The sequence below is a fragment of the Botrytis sinoallii genome (genome assembly GCF_014898435.1).
Source record: "Botrytis sinoallii strain Bc 23 chromosome Unknown BSIN_027, whole genome shotgun sequence".
NCBI lineage: Eukaryota > Fungi > Ascomycota > Leotiomycetes > Helotiales > Sclerotiniaceae > Botrytis > Botrytis sinoallii.
This window is the reverse complement of record NW_024066054.1, coordinates 481,846-500,875: the sequence shown is the minus strand read 5'-3', so window position 1 is coordinate 500,875 and position 19,030 is coordinate 481,846. Positions and strand designations below refer to the sequence as shown.

The window sequence follows — 19,030 nt, the reverse complement described above, 5'->3', positions numbered from 1 at the left end:
CACTACAAACAATTGCAAGAACTATCTAAATAGAACTATCTCATGTCCACCAGGATGAGTCATGTAGCAAACAGATCAAAGATGTGCAACATAGACTTTTAGGGAGAGTTAGTTATCTTTTGCACCTAAAAGCTTAGTCAAGTGACTGGGATGGACAGAAGTAAGTCTATCAAGTTATGTTGACTAACGATTAGTATTTTCAAACCAACAAGGACAAGGCATGCTTCGAGCAACACTGCCCTTTGAAAGGTTTCAATCGAAATCTTAAATCGAGAAATCCGTTTAGGAAAGCACAGGACAATGCAATGTCACTTGAAGTCTCATTTCCATAAAGTCTTACATAAAGGACGGATCTATCCTTAAGTACCTATCCTCCAAGTACAAACACAGCCATTTAAGGACTCTCTTCAAAGCCAGGTCTTGTCCCTATCAACTGAATATACCCCATCAATTAACCGCTGATCCAGCGGCCGAAACAAAGCTCTTCTCCACCAGAATTCTCTCATCGGGGTACTTGGGATATCTCTGACTCTCCAAATCTCTAGCTCCACCCGTAACAATTGAAGTTGGTCCTGATCCATCGTCATTCCAAGGTGACTTTTCGGAAAGAGGGCTTGGCAGATTGTTGGATGTGGAGTCAGACGAGTGTTTTCGGAACAGAGAACTGTTCTTGCTGCGGATGGAGAGTTTAGAACGCACGCTACCGATCATAGAGCCGAGGCTGCGGCCACCGCGGAGAAGAGGTGCGAGACAGGGAAGACAGGCAGTTATAGTGCTGGCGTAGGCTTCGATGTGAGCCCAGAGATACACTTCTTCGTCGAGTTCTGATGATTTTTAGGTTAGAGCTGCGAGATGATAGGTCATGGCAGACTTACTGAGATCAGGTGTGCTGGTTCCGAATAGTTTCTGGGAATAGTAAAGTCGGATGCAAGATGAGATGAGACAGCTATAATGATTTGGTATCAGCAAAGTGTAACATCTGTCTGCATTGACACTGAATTCTTACAAAGCACCAAGAAGGAAAACACCGGACACATAAACTTTCTTCTCTGTCGGCATATGAAGGCCCTTTATCACAGGGAATGGAAGACTTAGGACTGCGATATCAAGGAAGATATCTACAGCTGCGCACGCGATAACGAGATTCGGAACATCCAAAATAAATTGAGTGCCAATCAATTCGGGTGTAGTGTTCCAATACGCTGCGACAGGATGAGCCGAAAAAAGGAACAGCTAAATGGATTATGTCTTTAGTGCCACACTTTCACTTGATATCATTGATACTTACGAAGAATGACAAAATCATATATAACGAAATCATGCCCAATGCGGTATTCGCACAGATGATGAAGGTCCGGCTAGTGAAAATGCGTTTATAGAAAACCACGACTGATATTTTGATAAGTCCATACACAAAATGGCAAATCAAAGTATCCGCAAATTGGACTTCAAAGAACCGTTCGATATCTGGGAAGCTCAAAGTCGATAGATGAACTCCTCGGAGTCCACTCGCGGCTGCATAGATGCATTCAACGCATAACGCAATTGAGCATATCTACCAGACAAACATTAATGGTACACACGATGAGTTGATGAGAAGATGAACATACCAAGCAGAAAAATATCAACCAATCATCAGCTTGTAAGGCCAGCTTACTTCTCTTTCTTGCATAGAAGCGTAGGGAAACTATAATAGTTGCGAGCACAACAAGAATCACATTTGCGACGACGCCGCCGACGGCAACTTCTGGGATCGCCATAGTGTGGGAGTTAACTATGATGGTTGTTGTCTGGGAGAGAATATCACGTAGATGTTGGACTTTACTTCAAACACAGAATCTCTGGACTCGAGTGGGGATATTTTTACATATATGACTGGTTTATTATCCGTAGCGCCGACAAGTGCTGTACTACATACCTATCATATACTATTAATTGGAATCCTCCACCCCCTCGACGCGACGCATGGCTAGATGGTACAGAATCGTGAGGGGGGTAAAAGTGGAAACGGCTGAGCTGGAAGATTCTTCAATGGAATGCATTCTGCTCGCAGACGCAACGGCTCGGACATTCTATTACATGACTTGGCAATTTGGTTTGCCAGCGCTCCAAGAAATGAGGAGCTGGGATGCTTAGATACATTACTTAGACACGAGGTTCTGAACTTTGTGGCCAAAGTGGTATTACATGAGCAATAGCATTGGGTCTTGGTGGTCGTACATGTAAGTACTTAGTCCAACACGATTTACCCTTTCGATGTATCGCTGAATGTTCATGTTCATTGAAGATGAGCATTTAAACTCCACAATCCTCCATTTTTATGTCTCATTCAAATCCTTTCCGTCTATCTCCAAAACTTCTCATACCACTCTTTCTCTCCAAGAAAAAGCCCTAGATGCCATCCAATAATACCCATCCATCCCTTTCGCGTGGAACAATAAGCACATTGACGCTCATCTCGCGAACGAATCACCTTTTCTTGGAACCATACTCGTATACACATAAACATCCAATACTATCCCGTCCTTTCAAATGCCGTGGAACATTGCTACCTAGATTTTAACCCTCAATAAATCCAATTTGCATGACATGCAGAGACATATTCCCCCTCATCTCCATTTATCTGATCCCTCATTTCAAAGAATTCTATTCAGGCCCCTGATTCTGGCTTGAGAATTAAAAATAACAAATCACGCCATGGAGACAGGAGAAAAGACGGCAACTTTCGGCTTGAAGACCTGATGACAATCTTCTGGAAGGTAATTTAAAAGAAGTTGATTGTTGCCATCAAGCTGCTTACAGGATGGCACTTCCGGCGGGCTGGCTGATTAGAGATTACGGGACTCCGCTTCCTTCCTTCTTCCAAGTCGGAGAGTTTGGATGACTTCCGAGGGGATTATATCCCCGACGCATGGTATGTTGTTGGGTTGCTATCTATAAAGTTCGGCTTACGCCTCTTCTTCTATCGTGAAGATGTATTGATGATACGATGGCAATGGATATTTCAGAGCTATTGTGTATCTGCAGTTTTTTAGAATATATGGAATTTATATTTATCTAAAGTGAAGGAAAAGAAATCCTCAAGATTTCTATTGTTATACACGGCTTATATCATGGTCGTACATGTACAACATACCAAGACTCCAAGACGATAAGAACGCGGTTTGGCAGTCGTACGATCCTCTCCAACTCGTGCTAGAAATGCTATTGTGTAGAGAAAAACGTCGCAGATATTTCGCATACAGTATCGGACTTGAGGTTAATACGCTTTAAAGTGGTCGTGCATGAAATTAGAGACGCCTCTCTGTATTCATGACTTCTTTATCTCGTACCGCCACGAGAGATTTAGTTCTTTCTGTGATACCGAGAGAGAGAATAAACAATTCATATTGTGAGTTAACAAGTTGGACCTTTTTATATACTTTATTGTATGGTAGAGTGACGCACAAATATGTTCAAATTTCTTGGCACAATGTGGTTTCCTTTAATCACGAGACAACCTGTTTACGCACCCATCACCGTCGATACTGATGGAGAAACAAAACCGGGGCTTCATAAGAGTTCCAAGAACAAACTGAGCTTGAGATTGAATATTCTGCTAATCTTGACCCTTTGTTTCGCATCCTGTGCACTGGGGTTTCTTGCTGCAAGACTTCTAGACACACAGTCGATAGCTGCCCGTGTAGGACCTCGATGTATGCACACTCTCTCTAAACTTATTAAATTCTCGTGAAGCTAATGTCAACTGATTAGTTGCTAAAGAACTGAGTAGTTTCTCCTATAATCGCAATTTCTCGTATCCGCCATCTAATACCACAGATGCTGCTTGGAATGGATTGTTTATGACGAAAGGTGATGGGGGATTCTTCAATAATCCTTATGTGGAAGGAGAAAGAGCTACATTGAGCGTCTTGCATCAGTTGCATTGTTTGGTACGGATATATTTCTGTCTATTTTTTCATCCCATATCTGATTCACCTTCTCCCCATCTTCATTGATTTTCTTTTCCATCAAGAATTTATCATATGATATCCCAGTAATAGTTATTAACGGTAGTCTAGGATGGAATACGTCACATTTACTACCTCAATAATGAAGCAGCGACAACAGGAACAGTACTTCTTGAGGAAGAATTGGAACCTCATATGAGAAGAAGTCACATGAGGCATTGCATTGATTTTTTGAGGCAGAGTTTGATGTGTTGTGGGGATAGCAGTATTGAGAGGGTCAATCCTGAGTTGAAAGTAGGTTCATCTCCTCTTCGCTTAAAGTGAGCTTTCTTTTGTATTTTAACGAGAGATTGATGTGATTCTGTTGTGGCTTGAGAAAAAGGGTAATTGTCATAGCAGAGAAAAGGCAAGAAGTGGATGAAGATAAGAAAGAATGCTTGCTGACGGGAGTGATACAGGGTGTAACTGGATGGGGTACTGAGCATATGTGTGTGAATTGGGAAGAGCTGCAGGATTGGGTTGGAGAGAGACAGAGATTAGATCGCGAGGGATGAGAGAAAAAGATAGGGGCAACCAACTCTGACGAGTCAAAATTAAAGACAATCTTTGGAGAAATCGGAAGAAGATTGCCTGAACAGCTGGAATTTGCACAAAAGTGAATAGGATAGTTGCAACGAGATAGAATTTGTATGATAGTCGCATTACTAAAGAGTGAGTAGCGTATAGCTTAAATTGTTGTCTCAGGAGTCAAGAAATCTGTCATGAAATGTAAATCTGACAGAAGCTGAGTACTCATGATTTATTGGTTCACCTTTATACACTAAAATCCTGACAATGGAACTCTAGATAGTTACAAGATCAAATCATGCCACTGCAAATTTTGAACAGTTAGCCAAGACGCGTCAATCGACAAGAAGCAGCTGTCTCAAAAACGGTCAACACAGCTAAATTCTCCCAACCAAGAATATTATGTTGTACCAAAAGCGTTAAAAGATATAGATGTTTCATTGACACAATCGTCCATCACACATCCGCAGCCCAACGGCTCCGAACTCCATCCCGATTATGCACCCCCTTCCAATCTAGGATTTACAAGCGCAGCCATCTCTTCCTCACCAACTACACGATCGACGAGAGAACCCATTAGCGCGTTCCAATCCACGCATCGATGTTCTGTCGGTTTGACGTGCGGCTGTGGCTTAGATAGTTTTTCCCATCCGAAAGTTGTGAGCGTTGTGTCGCCTTGACACATTACTGCACTGCGTAAAATATCGAAACAGTGATCTGACTACTGCGTCAGCATCTTCATCTTGGTGATGAGGAGAGGGAAAGGTTACCTGCATGGATATCCCAATGTTCTATTGTTGGGTCTGTTATGTTGGGATAGTAGTGATCCCGATAGTTCCAGCGTCGAAGCATTTTCTGTCGACTTGTCAGTTTCTTAGCTAAAATAATAATTCAGATGAAACTTGCGATGCAATGCAGTTGATGATGAGCTCCAATCCAGACCATATGACCACCACCTTCTGGTAAAGATATGGACTTTTGATTCCTCTTTTCCAATTCTTCAGCTGTGACCCGTATATTCATGTCTTTCAATAGATCATGCCATGCTTGGTCTACCGACTCGCTCGGAGGCCCAGCGTAAGGTGAAGATGGGAGATCGGGAGGAGCAACTGGTACATATCGAATCCTCACACCTGGTAAAGCTAGAATGAATGAGTACGACAGCACCTGAAGGTCATTGGAAATTCATGAAGCATACGATGAATTGAAGTTGATAATGGACAAGTTGATCGGAGTAGGGCGAGTAAAAAAATGATAGTATATAATAGTATGAGTGAAAGATGTAGGAAGACGACTCTCAGAGTTAGGCTGGCATTATCTTGTCTATTCCTAAGTTTTTCATCTTCTGATATTTCCCCATTCAATAAGAATGTTTTACTTTCAGATGCCATTTTGCATTGATCGTAGGAATAAAACTGTTTGCTGAAGATTGACATGACTGATTGCACACATCTTTAATCTAAGCCAAGGACATTGCATATCGGCGACTCGAGCTCAACATTATCAGATTAGACTGTATAGTACCTTTGTATCTTTTCTACATAGAGCACATCGTATGATCTTCGGGGTAGCAATAGGCTTCAACGCATTGCCCAACATAGCCAAGAATGGCAATTTCGAGGACCCAACACCCGATGACATCCCCGCAGACGATGGGTAGAATATTTATATCGGGTTATCCTCGTCTAACCAAGAACTAACGCGCAAGCAGCTGAAAACGATAATATCCAATAAAATTGATACCGGCCTGCTTTTGGTCACCGGTTAAATGCAAAACCGTCGAGATTTGCTGCGGGAAGCATCAATGTCCGACATTTGTGCAACCAAATTGAGATAAAGATGATGGGGAAACCGATAAGGCTTTTTCCATATAGGGAAAAAGATGAAACCAGCTGGGAAATTCTCCTCTCAACCAATAGTACAAGCAACCTCGTAGGGCAGAACATTGGAAATGGTATTCGGTACTTATGTATGTGGAAGGCGAAGCTTTTTGCTCCTTGTCATCATCCAATATTTTGGATCTTTTCGGAGGAATCGATTAAGAAATGGAGAAAACTATGAACTCCTAAAATCATTTAACTGAACTATAAAATGATCGACTGAACCTACCTACTTATTTGCCTTTTCCCAGATATCTGATACAATAAAAAACTCAATCGAATCAAACTTCCTCAAAAGAAAATGCGCGTCACTCTTTACCAACTCATAGTCTTAAGCTTTGGATTTATGGCCATTGCTGCCCCTCTCAGCCATCCTGGTAAGAGATAAAACACCTTACTGACACGCTATCCCGCTAACAATCATGATAGACCCCCCTACGATTAGATCAAAAGGTTTGTGAAAATAACTTTGAACTATGCAACATACTTTTGCTGAATTCCATTAGATGGTGATGAATTCGTGAGATGGCCTGACAACGCTATTGATGCGAACGGGCTTTCTGTCGCCGCCTACCAGGGCGACTAGAATAGTTAGGAGTTGTTTGACACATCGGAGGCTGTTTGTGGAGTTGAGCGATAAGGAGGTGGATTGGAAAGTGGCTTTTAGAGGCTGTGTTGTTATAATTCCTTTTTCAATGGCATCATTTTGGATGAGAGAGCGGGATCGAATGTTGAGCTCGTTCGGCATTTGGCGGCCAAGAAACTTGATTATGTAGCTTGAGAGAATGTAACCCAATCACTTGTTGGAAAAATGTTGCGCATTGTGCCACCCGTCATGGTAGTGAATAACGTGCCAATCGGAGCTACCCCTTTCTGATCCATGTTAAGACGACCTTGGGAGAGCCAATAGACGACATCTCAAGCACGTAAAGACGGCGGATATTCTATCAGTTTGCTATCCGTTTCCGTTTGTCAAAAGTTATAAATATGTACCTAGGTAGGAAGTTACACAAATAAAATGCCTTGAACTTATGGGAATTGCGAGCTATCCAGATCTCTTGCAACACAGAAAAGAATAACTTCACAAATAAGAAGGGCAGTGAGCACTATTAGTTATGGCCTCTTTACTCATCAAATTGCTGTTATTATTCTCAGTTATTCTTTGCTATCAGCTCTACACAAGATGGAAACTCAGAAGGAACACACCTGCAGAATGTCAACAGGCTCCAAGCTTACCCGCAATTGACCCTTTTCTTGGTTTGGATCTGTTCAAGAAATCTCTCGAGATGCGAAAACAGCATAATATCTTAGAAACACACTCAAAGCAACATGATATCTACGGCAAGACATTCCAAGCTTTACGTCTCGGAAGAACCACGATCTATACAGCCCATCCAGACAATCTAAAGGCAATCTATGGAACAAACTGGAAAGAATGGGGTACAGGTAGAGCTGATGCTATGGAGCCTTTTTGCGGAAGAGGATTTGTCACTAGAGATGGTGAAGAATGGAGAGTTCATCGAAGTTTGTTTGTTTCAACCTTGACAGAAGCCAATACTGTAAATTTGAAACCCCTCGGCGACGCTTACGAACAGTACATACAACACTTGTCGTTAAATGGACAGACTGTTGATTTGGCACCAATCTTCAATGAATTGGTGAGTTGCAGCCCAAAGACAAGTGCATAATGTCTAATTGACCATAGTTCCTGGATCTATCACTCCAATTCCTGTTTGGTAAGCGCATAGCAGCATTATATTCAGGGGACTCGCCGGTAGATATGTACACCTTCGAGAAAGCATTTGATACTGCACAAAGTTGGATGGGTATACGATTAGCATTTGGAAAGTTTGGACGCAGTGTATCTCTCCTCAGTAACAAGTGGAAAGAGTCATGCAGAGTAGTGCATTTATTCGTGGACCATCATATTGCCAAAGCACTAGAAAAAGTGTACAGCTTAAAGTCAGAAGACCATCCTTCAAGTCTTCTCGAGAATTTAGTATTCCGAGGAAAGAACTTGGACGAAATTCGCTCGCAAATTCTTCAAGGTATGCTAGTAACCCAGGATACAACGGGCATAGTTTTGAGCAATACGATATTCCTCCTTTCAAGATCTCCCGAAGTCTGGGCACGCCTACGAACGGAAATTTGTGCTCTAGGTTCATTCGAAGTTTGTAATCCAACAGATTTGAGGAACTCAAAATTTCTTCACAATTGTATAAAAGAGTGTAAGTTTACCCTGATCTATGAATCTTACGCTTTTTGTCAGAAAGGAATTAATGAATACAGCTTTACGAATCTATCCTCTATTCCATGCAAACAGCCGTGTAGCTCTTGTCGACACAACACTTCCAACCGGCGGGGGTTCTGATGGTACAGCACCAATATTCATCCCAGCAGGTAGGAAAGTCAGCACAAACTTTTACACACTTCACCGAGAAAAATCGGTATTTGGGGATGACATTGAGATATTCAATCCCGACCGATGGAATCACATCTCTCCAAGTAATTGGGAATTCATGCCATTCAGCCACGGTCCGCGTAGCTGTGCTGGTCGACAAAAAGCTCTAGGAGAGGCCTCGTACGTTATTGCCAGAATGGCAGCTCAGTTTCAGAAAATAGAAAGTCGAGATGATAGGCCATGGACCGAAGATGTGAAGCTGGTGGTGAAAAATGGTAATGGTTGCCAAGTAGCGCTTTTTCCTGCTTAAAGAGTAGCTTCGTCCTAGTTTACTGTGCCTCTTTCACTTCTAATTCAATTGCCGTACATGAATTAATGGTGAGACTTTTGACAATACTTTGTTGTCCATGTGACCGACCTCAGTGGAGTCTGGAACAGACGGAACGATGGTTCATGCCAGTGATTATGAATTGAATTTCAGATAAATTAGTGCCAAGAAACAATCATCCAACTGTTAGATATGAGCAATAAGTTCTTGTGTCTTGAACGCGAATGAGGACTGAGGTGAAGCTGTCCCGAAAGTCGATCTGACGAGTGTGCTTGAGACATTGCAAACGCCACCAACTGTTGGAGCTGAGAGGAGGCATAAAAAGACAATAATATGAATGATAGGACATATCTTGGCCGAGTTGTGGGTGAAGCTCTCATCTGCATTCCGAGCACATTTCCTCTTACCATTATGTTACTTTCAAAGAGATTCCATTCAAAATGACAATCCCATTTAAAACTTACTGCCACGCCGATTGAGCAAACTCCTGGATGATCAATATTCCATGCGATGAGCTTAGCATTCCTATAAGCTCGAAATTGTCGATAACAAGATAGTGAAGGAACCTACATTTTTAGCCACCAACCCAGATAACTGGTAAGATACAACCATCATGCTCACCCAAGAGCTTGTGCTGAAATAAGAATTGCAGAGCCCCAGAAATCATCAAACCAAACCAAACAATCTTGAATAATGAAAAATCACTCTCAAAATCACAACCAACCAACACCCCATCCAAACATCAAGTAATTCGCCCACTCCAACCACGAGAAAGCCATCCCATTCAACACCCCCGATCGCTCCATCAACGAAATCAAACATCTAACAAGCATTCCGTACACCCCTTTAGCAGACCAAGAATTCTTGATAGGAAACAAACCCACATATGCGGATCTAACGTTGGCCTTGTTATTAGGGAGTAGCGGTGTGAGGATTCATAATAAGTCCACTAAATCACTTATTAATATCTTACTAAATAAGAGATATCTTGATGACTAATACACATATAATATGATCTTATATTATAAAATCATATTATCATATAGTTGTATAATAGTATCTCTTATCAAATTGATTTATAATGGAATAGAATGAAATGGAACTAGATGGAAGTATACAGGAAATATCGCTAAATTGATTGGTTGTACTTTCTTTTTATTATCTAAAATGATTCTATAAGATACGATTTAAATCGATCTTATTTATAAGCATAGAATATACTAGAATTTCATTATAAACTATATAAACCTAGAATATTCTTTAAAGAAAATCTAGGAAAAAGCAAGCAATTCATCTCAACTCAGCCTAGCTCTTCTAAATTGACTTCAATTCAACTCTTATTCTATATATTCGATTTATCCCTCAAGCTTAAACTGACTAGATCTTCCACTATCATTATAATAATACTATTCCTTATTATTATAAAAGCTAACCTCCAAGAAGCGGAAGCGAGTTTAAATCATCGCTTGCGAGGAGAGCATCTCCTGAGACCCTCACATTGATATGTAAGATAGTAGTGTTCTAAGCATCGCTGTAAATAAATAATTTCAGAGAAACCCAAACTAGAGAAAATGAGAATTTTATCCTATGGTGATGAGGACATCCCACGCGTATACATCAAAACGACAAGAAAAGAAAAGAAAGACTTGAAGAAACATATATAGGATCACCAGTTTTCGAGCTCCAACCACCACTTTCCCTATCAACCACCCCCATCAACAGCAAGATGGCACTAAGTAACTTCCCCTAACACATTTTATCCACACCTCTACATCTCAAACATCCATCAAACCCATCAACCCCATCAACCAACCCTACAATTTCCATCCCCGCTCCGCAACCCCGCTTCTCCGCGACACCAAACCAAACCAACAAATCACATCACGTGAGACCCCTCACAAGAGTGGCAAAACCATTTGAAAGACACATCGCGGATTTGTTGCATATCGTATTCGAATCAACACATGTAACACATGCATTAGTGCTGACATGCATGCTATTTGGTATTGGTTCGGATAAAGATGGCGGTTGTCTACATACTTTGGTTTGTGGGTGTGGAGATACATTGATGACTTTCGTTAGATTGGTGTCTGAATGTCTAGGTCGTCGGAAAGTGACAAATAGAACCAGTACAGGTCGATCACTTCCAAAAGACTATAATCTATATCTAAACCCTCGAGTTTGGAAATCTGTGAGATTCCCGCCCATGTCCATTTCTCCTTCTGTTCCCTCACCCTCGCCCGCACCCTCGGGCTCCAAACCCCAATCCTCTCTGTCCCTCCTTGCGTTAATACTCTTTAGATACCCCCTCAGTCCTACTGCCATTGCCGCAGACAGAAAGTAACATCCCAAACAGACCGCAAACCCTCTCCCAAACCCCATATCCTTTTCCTTACCACCAAAAATATGCGGACCCAACATATTCCCCACACAATACGCCACAAACATACAAGCACTCATTGTCATTTTCTTCGTCGTTCCTCTTGTATTCGCTCCTATAAGACTCATTGTTAAAGGAATAGTCGCGTGAGAGAAACCAATTAGGTAGAAACCTGTTAGTTTTAACGAATTGAGAGGAGCCCAGTTCATGAGGCTTGCGCCTATAATAGGGGGTAAAAGAAGAGTAGAGAGAAGGAGAGTCGTGGTGTTGCGATAGCGAGACGCGAGATAACCGGATGTTACGATGGTGAGAAAGGATATTAGAGAGGATGGGAGAGAGATGAGAGTTGATTGGAGACCAGTAAATCCAAAGCTTGTTATTAGGATGTTTGCGAAACTGGTTGTTCCTCCATTCGGGATCTGGGGCTCGGTTAATCATGTTTTCGGAAATGGTAAGACTATCGATATACCATGGTAAATAGGGAGATGAAAACGCAAAACCAAGTTTTTGGATCAAGTAGACACTCGATAGCTTGTTCGACTTTCCATTCATTTTTGATAGACATGGTAATTCCAGTTCCTGCTACACGCACTCTCTCTTCTGCACATTTCTTCTCTTCCACGGTGAGAAACTTGGCTCTGGAGATAGTATCTGGTAAAAGAATCAGGACAACGAAGCCCCATAAAGCAGTCGCTGATCCAAATATCTTACGATCTGTTAAAGATGATTCTTCATCGCTTCATTCGGATAACACTTACTATATATAACAACTTCCAAGGTTTCAATGAAGAATGAATCTGTCCGATCCCAAAAGAGAGCAAACTAGCAACGGCACCCCCAAAAGAATTTCCCGCATACCTAGAACAATATCAGCCACCTCATCATGGAAATTTACACATTTTGTTCACAGTTCACTTACCACAGCCCCATGCGACTAGGCATTTCATCTCTCGTATACCACATACTCGTAACATACAGAAACGCCGGACTAATGCTTGATTCTACCATCCCGGTGAATAACCTCGCTACCATTAATCCCTGATAAGAGGTACAGGAAGCCGTACTCGCAACGATGATTCCCCAGATCACAATATCCGCTGCAATGTATTTTGCTACAGGAAGGGTTTGGATCAGATAGACGCCAGGGTATTCCCATAAAAGATACCCGAAATAGAAGACACTGGAGATGGAACTGAATTTTCCGTCCACTAGATGCTTGGTGAGTGTCAGTAACGACTGGATATTCGCATCTCGCGATCCTTTTAGTCAGGATTCTTCCAAAATCAGGGAATTCCGAATCTCCCTATTCACAAACGAAACATACATACCGTATCTCCAACCAACCCAAACACAGCGGCAGTACTCAAAATGCTTTTGTCGATGTAATTAAAATTAAACGTTATGAACATCAATGGCATGAGTCTTAGATCTATTTTCCTGACCAGCCTTTTTGCGAAGGCTGTGTTCTCAGGAAAAGCAGCAGCTGAGGTCGGTGAAGTTGCGATCGTATCATCGTTGGCTTTGGTATGATTAAGGTTATCGGAGACCTCATCTGAGCTATGTAGAGATTAGTGATGCGTTTGAGAACATATGAAACCAATGTTGAGATCAAAAGAAAGGGAAATCGTGATACAGTAACGGTGTATCTTCTGTCGACATCTCAACTGTCCTTTATTATTTTCCTTTTGTTATCAGGGAATCCAGCCAGGTTTCCAGCCCGCCACTATCAATTTCGACAGAGAACAGTACGCATTAAGGAAATGAAGAAACGCTGTCGCAACGACCCGTCTGACTGAAATCTATAGCAATGTATTAGTATAGTCGGAAGGAGGCTTTCTGAATCATGATTGTGATTCTTGTGACAATCAATGTCACGAGCATGATAACGATAGTCGGAGGATCTGTGGGTCATTACAGGGGTTCATCAACACCAACTTGAGATGTGAAGAGGGCACCTCGAGACATTTTGTGTGTAGTTTAGAGACATTTATAAATTTCTTGAGTTAAAAATGAGGACACCTGGATCATTTTGATGGATCGATGATGGTTTTTATATAATAATCGTGTATTATATGTCACGAAATATTTCCTTTTTCTTTTGGTGGGTGATTTGATAATGCTCGTAGTTTTTCCTCATCCACTAACTTTGACAACAAACGCCCCAGCGCTTCTGTTATTTCGCAGGACATGACTTCGAAATTCCAATCAACTCCCGTTCATCAAATCGCAGAATATGAAGTAGAATCGTAGATACATCAGTTAGCACCACGTGGTACAACCCATCAGAAAACTGCGGATGTAACACACCACACACTCTAACTAATCTTTTTTCTCTGTTCTAAACTCCTGATGAAGAAAAACATCAATTTCCCCAATCATCCTCAGACTCTGCTCAATACTGGGAGATCTGCTTTCCCCTGGTATCTGAACCCACCTTTTAATTAATGTTTGAAGATGTGATCCAATGTTTGTGACGTCTTGGCCGAGAAGATTGCGGAGATATGGAAGACGGGAAGCGGCGAGGAGTACAAGCATTGCGCCTGTCATTCTGGATGGAAGTTAGTAATGTGATTGGATGTGTAATCGTGTGAGAAATAGGATGGATGGGATGGACTTCGTTATATGGAGAAGAGGGGGGAGAAATACGACAAAGAACATATCCAAGTATCCATCATGACCGTATGCGCAAATCCTCGTAAATTAATTATGTGAAGTAAACAGGCATCTAAACAATTTCGACACTTTTCCAGTACGTTTTGTGCGACGTTTGTGTCTTGAGAATGATTTGTAAGAACCCAAGTCAAGTAGGGTCGATAAATAACACTTCTACATGTCAAATATCTCTGTCTCAGGAAACTTGCGTGTTGACCTTGAGCAGGTTGTGTATTGACGACGAATTGTAAAGCTGGGGGTAAGAAGTCCCTCCATTCTTCGAGTTGATGGTCTAGTTCTTCCACAATGAACGGGAATCGTGCGTCGTCAAGACTTGCTCCGGTTTCTTTGGCATAAAGAAGGTTGTGAACGCGATTTAAAAGTCGACGCATCGAGATACATGCTAGGAAATAGAGTGATGAATGTTCTTCATCTACTTGTGAGTCATGTGTATCGTAACTACCTGGAAGAGGTATAGTTGATTCAATTGATGCAAGACCAGACTCAGGAAGACCAGATAACTCCGCAAGGTAGTCACTTGTATGTGTTAACTTGAAATAATCTCGCACCAATATATTACTTACCTCTCAAGAATATAGCATGACCAGAAGATGCGCCTTAAACATTCGACATCTTCGGCCGATTCTCCAGGTGAGTGGTAAGATAAGAGTAGTCGACATTTTGCAGCGGTTGCATTAATGTATTCCCATGCTTGAAGTGGTCGCTGAGAAAATGCAAAGTATACCCTGAAATTTACAGTTAAAAGTGTTCAACCCCGAAGATACGGATACTTACGCGGTGTAGAAAAGACACTGAACAGCAGTTGAACTCATTTCGGTATGGGCAATGTACAGCCTTTTGAGAACTTCATCGAAACAGATATCTGCCATTAATTTACGTCCCTTGTAGTACTCATGTTCATCCGATGTCAGATCCCTCGGAACAGCAATATCTATGATTGATTGACTTGCGCATCCCAGTGCCATCATCAACAGAGCCAAAACAGATAAAGTTGTAGGTTGCTCCAATTTTCGTAACAGAACACAATCTCGGAGTTGATTTCTTTTGTTATTTGACATCGCAGGATACCAAAAATTTATGTTTGCTTGAAATGACTCCATGATGTGATCCAGCTCTGGACTTCCGACATACGGATGCATGGTAGACGACCTGCTAGCAATTGGCATAATTGCTTGTTCCAAATGAAATATTGAGGTGTAATTTTGTCTGACGGAAGGGAACACATCGAATAGCTGCCATGAAAGAATGGACTCGGTAGCCGAAGTATGAAAAGAAGATAAAACGGCATTGTGGACACTTTGTTCATCATGAAAAGATAGATGACGAGGTCTAGTTATCTGTTGTGGTACTGGCGATGAAATGGTTGCTCCTCCTGAGTACGCCGTTTGAGGCGAGCCTGAATTGTGATCATTCGCGACATGATGATTCATAAAAGCAGGCGAAGCAGCCTAGACACGAATAAGCAATGGGTTTTCGCTTGCACTGACATAGCGAAGGATTATGTACCATCATTGCATTCATATCCTGTAGATATCTCTCGATGCGGAGGACGCCCTCCAAAATCGAGTCATTCTTGCCCCGACTAGAATTAGATCGTGTTAAAAGGGTATAACTCAAGATTGAAACGAAGACTTACGGATTCACTTCAATTCCATACGAGCAATCCTGATCCGTCGCTATGCATGTAGCACATGGATTGTGCCCATCGCATCTACGATACCACTATTCAGTATGTGAGACTCCTTTGAACGGATGATAATTACCTGATTTTCCTCAATCGGCAGACATCGCACTGTATGAGTGGTCAACAACTTCTCACATGAATATTGACCGAGGTTCTTACTGCATGAGCTGCCCGTCGTCTTGTCCGTGGGGCAGGATCTACGACCGACATCACAACGCTCGCAGGGGATACTAGATGCTCTCGACTTTCGATAAAGATATTCGGGGGATTTGGCATAAGACTTTTGGAATTTAAATTACAAGATATGAAGACGCTTGCTTGGTGGACGCGTATCCATTTTTTTGATGATTGGCACGGATGTTTCCTCCTATCTCGAAGAATGGCTCGAATGGTTGGCCGGCGTAAAAAGCCTTTGTAATTATGTGGAGTGTGGGAAAATGAATATGCGGTTGGGATCAAATATTGGGGTCATGTGGGGTGGTAAATGGTGGGTTAGCGGTCGTGTATGCATGCATCAGGCATTAGATATCAGAGGCGGGCAGGATAATTTGTCCCTGTAATTTTGAGAGTAGAAATCGAAAAGAATTGTACGGAGTAGACATTTTACAAGTTTGGATATGATGGTATTTCTTATATGCACTCACTGCCTGCTGGCGTGAAATTCAATGTCAGAAATTAGATCATAATTCATACTAAAATTAAGATAACTCAAACACCATGAATTCACAAGTCCCACATCCTTTCCAAACAGACAGATATAACATAAATTGCTTCAAACTTCGCCTTTCACAATCGTCGTATCAACTCTGAGTGTCCTGAGAACAGTAGTTGCGTTTCTCTTCTCCAAACTCCTTTGAACTGGATTTGGAGCCTCAAACACTTCGGCCAATTCCTCCAATGTTCTATCCTTAGTTTCTGGGAAGTAGAAGTAAATGATCGCCGCTTCGACCAAATCCCAGAAGACGAATACGAGATAAAAGTAGTAGTGAATGTTCTCGAATGCTGGTCCCGAGCTGTATTGAATGATTGTACTTGCGACCGACGAGGAGAAATTGCCGATAGCTGTACCCTTGGCTCTGGTTGAAGTTGGAAGCGTCTCTGCAATGTACATGCTTTGTAAAGCGGTCCATCCAAAAGAAAAAACAAATCCGAAGATGTAGATGAATGCGATGACTGTATTTGCAGCAGTGACGTTGGTTGTGTCCTGGGTAGCCAATTTAGATGTTCCAGTAATGATTGCAAAGCAGACCGAGCAAAACAAGATGGAGTAGAGTAAAAGTGGTCGACGACCCCAATTATCTGTATATCTGGCTCCAGCAATGGCTCCAATAAAGCAGATAGGAGAGTATATGCCGTTCATCAAAAGCTGTCTTTCTTCAGATACAATTCCAGCATTGAGTAACATCTCGGGTAAGTAGTAACTGGTAACGGAATTTCCGCTCAATTGACCAAAGCATGCCATCCCGAGTACGCAAATAAGACGGCGGCGAGCAGAATGAGTTTTCACAAGCTCAGAATAATCCCACCATCTTTTGTCAGAATCATTAAAGCCAATTTGCTGTTGCATCTCCTTGAGTTGCAGAGTCACCATTGGGTGATCGATCGAACCTTCTCCATGATACCTTGCCAAGACCTTAACAGCCTCATCTGCATTGTCTTGTGCCATCAACCAGCGAGGAGATTCGGGTAACCACCAAACGCCAATCGCTACAAAGCCAGAGGAAATCAACTGGCACCAAATTGGTATTCTCCAACTAGCGTTGCCATCGATTGTCCTACAACCATACACAACCCAAGATGCAACAATTGATCCGATGTACCTGATTATTGATCAGTGGTTGCTAATTTTCAAGGAATGACAACATAACGTACCAAGTAGTATTGTACAGTCCAGTGAGAGTTCCTCTCCAAGCAGGATGCTAAACGAGTCAGTCACTGCTATGATCCTTTCATGATTGAACTTACAGCCATCTCGCTCACATAGCAAGGAGCACTAACGCAGCAAAAGCTGACTCCAAACCCAAGAATAAATCGACCAGCTAAAAACATGCCATGATTTGTTGAAGGTGCTTGAACACATGTACCAATGATAACCAAGACTGCCCCAGTAAACATGCCCATCCGCCTGCCAAAATGATCGTTGACAGGACCCGTGAAGAAGACCGCAGGAATTGAGCCTATGTTGTACATGGCAAAAACAAGGCCAGTCGAAGACCCTGCAGCACTCCTTCAGGACAGTTAGTATGATGATACTCTATTTTGATGACAAAAAATCTTTAGCAGACCACCAGTGGGTGTATGGACTAACGGGACACTTCCCAAGATTCGATATTTTCAGTGAATTCATTCTTCAATTGTTTGATATCAAAATTCACACTTTGATGGTTCCATCTCTAATCAATGATTGTAAAACTTCCCAGAATGAATGATTTGATCTATCAAGAGATATTCAGAAGTCCATTTTTGCACTGTCCTGTTAATCCGTGCACTCATTGGGGGACAGAAGGATATTTCCTGAATAGCCAGACTGTACATGATTCTCTGTAGTTGAAACGATCCCAGTGAAATGGAGTGAAGCGAATCGATAATTACTTACATGTGGAAGTAGGTTTGATAAGTCTTCATAGCATTAAGACCACCCATTAAAGAGCCATCGAATCCATTCAAACATCCGCATAGATATGCGACCATCAGACAACCATAAAGTCGAAACATGCTCAAGGTGAATGGACGAGGCTTCGTTTCGTCGACATCGTGAGCAAGTTGAACTGCCTCGCCAACTACACCCCCAGACTTTGTTTCGTGAAGTTCAACATCCTGCAAGTGCTTTTCGGCCATTGCTATTGAGAACCAGTAAGCAATATCAAGAATTGAAGGATAGATAGTAATTAACAAGAACAACAGACGACAGTATAGTTCATCTCTTCCTCATTTCACCAGCAGCGCGAGGGCGTAATATATAGTCCCAAGGTCTGTCATCTTTCTCTATGAAGTTTACCATCATTGGCTTCATTTGACTGCTTTCCCGTCGTACCTGATCTCTCATCCCATCGAATCGTGAATGTAGTCCATTTTTGGCCTACATCCCGACGTTGTCAACCACATGAAGCTCGAAGCTCTGGAAGATACCCCAGATTCATAACATGGGGAAACAGGGGAACTTTGCG

At 42.0% G+C, this 19,030-nt stretch overlaps 8 protein-coding genes across 8 annotated transcripts; 3 read left to right on the top strand and 5 right to left on the bottom strand.

Moving 5' to 3' along the window:
• Positions 1-141: 141 nt before the first annotated feature.
• EAF02_010780 (uncharacterized protein) lies at positions 142-1,760 on the bottom strand (the record flags this gene model as incomplete). Its single annotated transcript, XM_038906828.1, has 5 exons — positions 142-824; positions 876-946; positions 1,007-1,233; positions 1,289-1,555; positions 1,611-1,760. The coding sequence occupies 5 exons, from the start codon at positions 1,758-1,760 to the stop codon at positions 448-450; spliced, it is 1,092 nt and encodes a 363-aa protein (XP_038753376.1). The 3' UTR covers positions 142-447.
• Positions 1,761-3,472: 1,712 nt separating this feature from the next.
• EAF02_010779 (uncharacterized protein) lies at positions 3,473-4,504 on the top strand (the record flags this gene model as incomplete). Its single annotated transcript, XM_038906827.1, has 4 exons — positions 3,473-3,695; positions 3,754-3,932; positions 4,062-4,244; positions 4,409-4,504. 4 exons carry the CDS (start codon positions 3,473-3,475, stop codon positions 4,502-4,504), a joined length of 681 nt encoding a protein of 226 aa, XP_038753375.1.
• A 509-nt stretch (positions 4,505-5,013) lies between these two features.
• EAF02_010778 (uncharacterized protein) lies at positions 5,014-5,908 on the bottom strand (the record flags this gene model as incomplete). The annotated part of the gene is made up of 4 exons (XM_038906826.1): positions 5,014-5,234; positions 5,288-5,372; positions 5,424-5,659; positions 5,716-5,908. The coding sequence occupies 4 exons, from the start codon at positions 5,906-5,908 to the stop codon at positions 5,014-5,016; spliced, it is 735 nt and encodes a 244-aa protein (XP_038753374.1).
• A 563-nt stretch (positions 5,909-6,471) lies between these two features.
• On the top strand, positions 6,472-7,078 carry EAF02_010777 (uncharacterized protein). The gene is made up of 3 exons (XM_038906825.1): positions 6,472-6,774; positions 6,827-6,850; positions 6,904-7,078. Exons 1-3 carry the CDS (start codon positions 6,699-6,701, stop codon positions 6,981-6,983), a joined length of 180 nt encoding a protein of 59 aa, XP_038753373.1. The 5' UTR covers positions 6,472-6,698; the 3' UTR covers positions 6,984-7,078.
• Positions 7,079-7,512: 434 nt separating this feature from the next.
• Positions 7,513-9,108, top strand: EAF02_010776 (uncharacterized protein; the record flags this gene model as incomplete). The annotated part of the gene is made up of 3 exons (XM_038906824.1): positions 7,513-8,055; positions 8,103-8,625; positions 8,687-9,108. 3 exons carry the CDS (start codon positions 7,513-7,515, stop codon positions 9,106-9,108), a joined length of 1,488 nt encoding a protein of 495 aa, XP_038753372.1.
• A 2,172-nt stretch (positions 9,109-11,280) lies between these two features.
• Positions 11,281-13,165, bottom strand: EAF02_010775 (uncharacterized protein; the record flags this gene model as incomplete). The annotated part of the gene is made up of 6 exons (XM_038906823.1): positions 11,281-11,925; positions 11,976-12,212; positions 12,265-12,364; positions 12,426-12,714; positions 12,831-13,063; positions 13,140-13,165. 6 exons carry the CDS (start codon positions 13,163-13,165, stop codon positions 11,281-11,283), a joined length of 1,530 nt encoding a protein of 509 aa, XP_038753371.1.
• A 656-nt stretch (positions 13,166-13,821) lies between these two features.
• On the bottom strand, positions 13,822-16,139 carry EAF02_010774 (uncharacterized protein; the record flags this gene model as incomplete). Its single annotated transcript, XM_038906822.1, has 9 exons — positions 13,822-13,852; positions 13,941-14,054; positions 14,153-14,695; positions 14,743-14,904; positions 14,954-15,627; positions 15,686-15,761; positions 15,816-15,890; positions 15,943-15,971; positions 16,023-16,139. The coding sequence occupies 9 exons, from the start codon at positions 16,137-16,139 to the stop codon at positions 13,822-13,824; spliced, it is 1,821 nt and encodes a 606-aa protein (XP_038753370.1).
• A 496-nt stretch (positions 16,140-16,635) lies between these two features.
• EAF02_010773 (uncharacterized protein) lies at positions 16,636-18,701 on the bottom strand (the record flags this gene model as incomplete). Its single annotated transcript, XM_038906821.1, has 4 exons — positions 16,636-17,683; positions 17,736-17,782; positions 17,829-18,090; positions 18,460-18,701. The coding sequence occupies 4 exons, from the start codon at positions 18,699-18,701 to the stop codon at positions 16,636-16,638; spliced, it is 1,599 nt and encodes a 532-aa protein (XP_038753369.1).
• Between the last annotated feature and the right edge of the window lie 329 nt (positions 18,702-19,030).

Bases quoted from the DNA above. Each gene is read 5' to 3' on its own strand.
- EAF02_010777 (XM_038906825.1), top strand. From the start codon at position 6,699: ATGCGCGTCACTCTTTACCAACTCATAGTCTTAAGCTTTGGATTTATG. The intron at 6,775-6,826 runs GTAAGAGATAAA...CAATCATGATAG, and splicing joins TGCCCCTCTCAGCCATCCTG to ACCCCCCTACGATTAGATCA. The intron at 6,851-6,903 runs GTTTGTGAAAAT...GAATTCCATTAG, and splicing joins CCCTACGATTAGATCAAAAG to ATGGTGATGAATTCGTGAGA.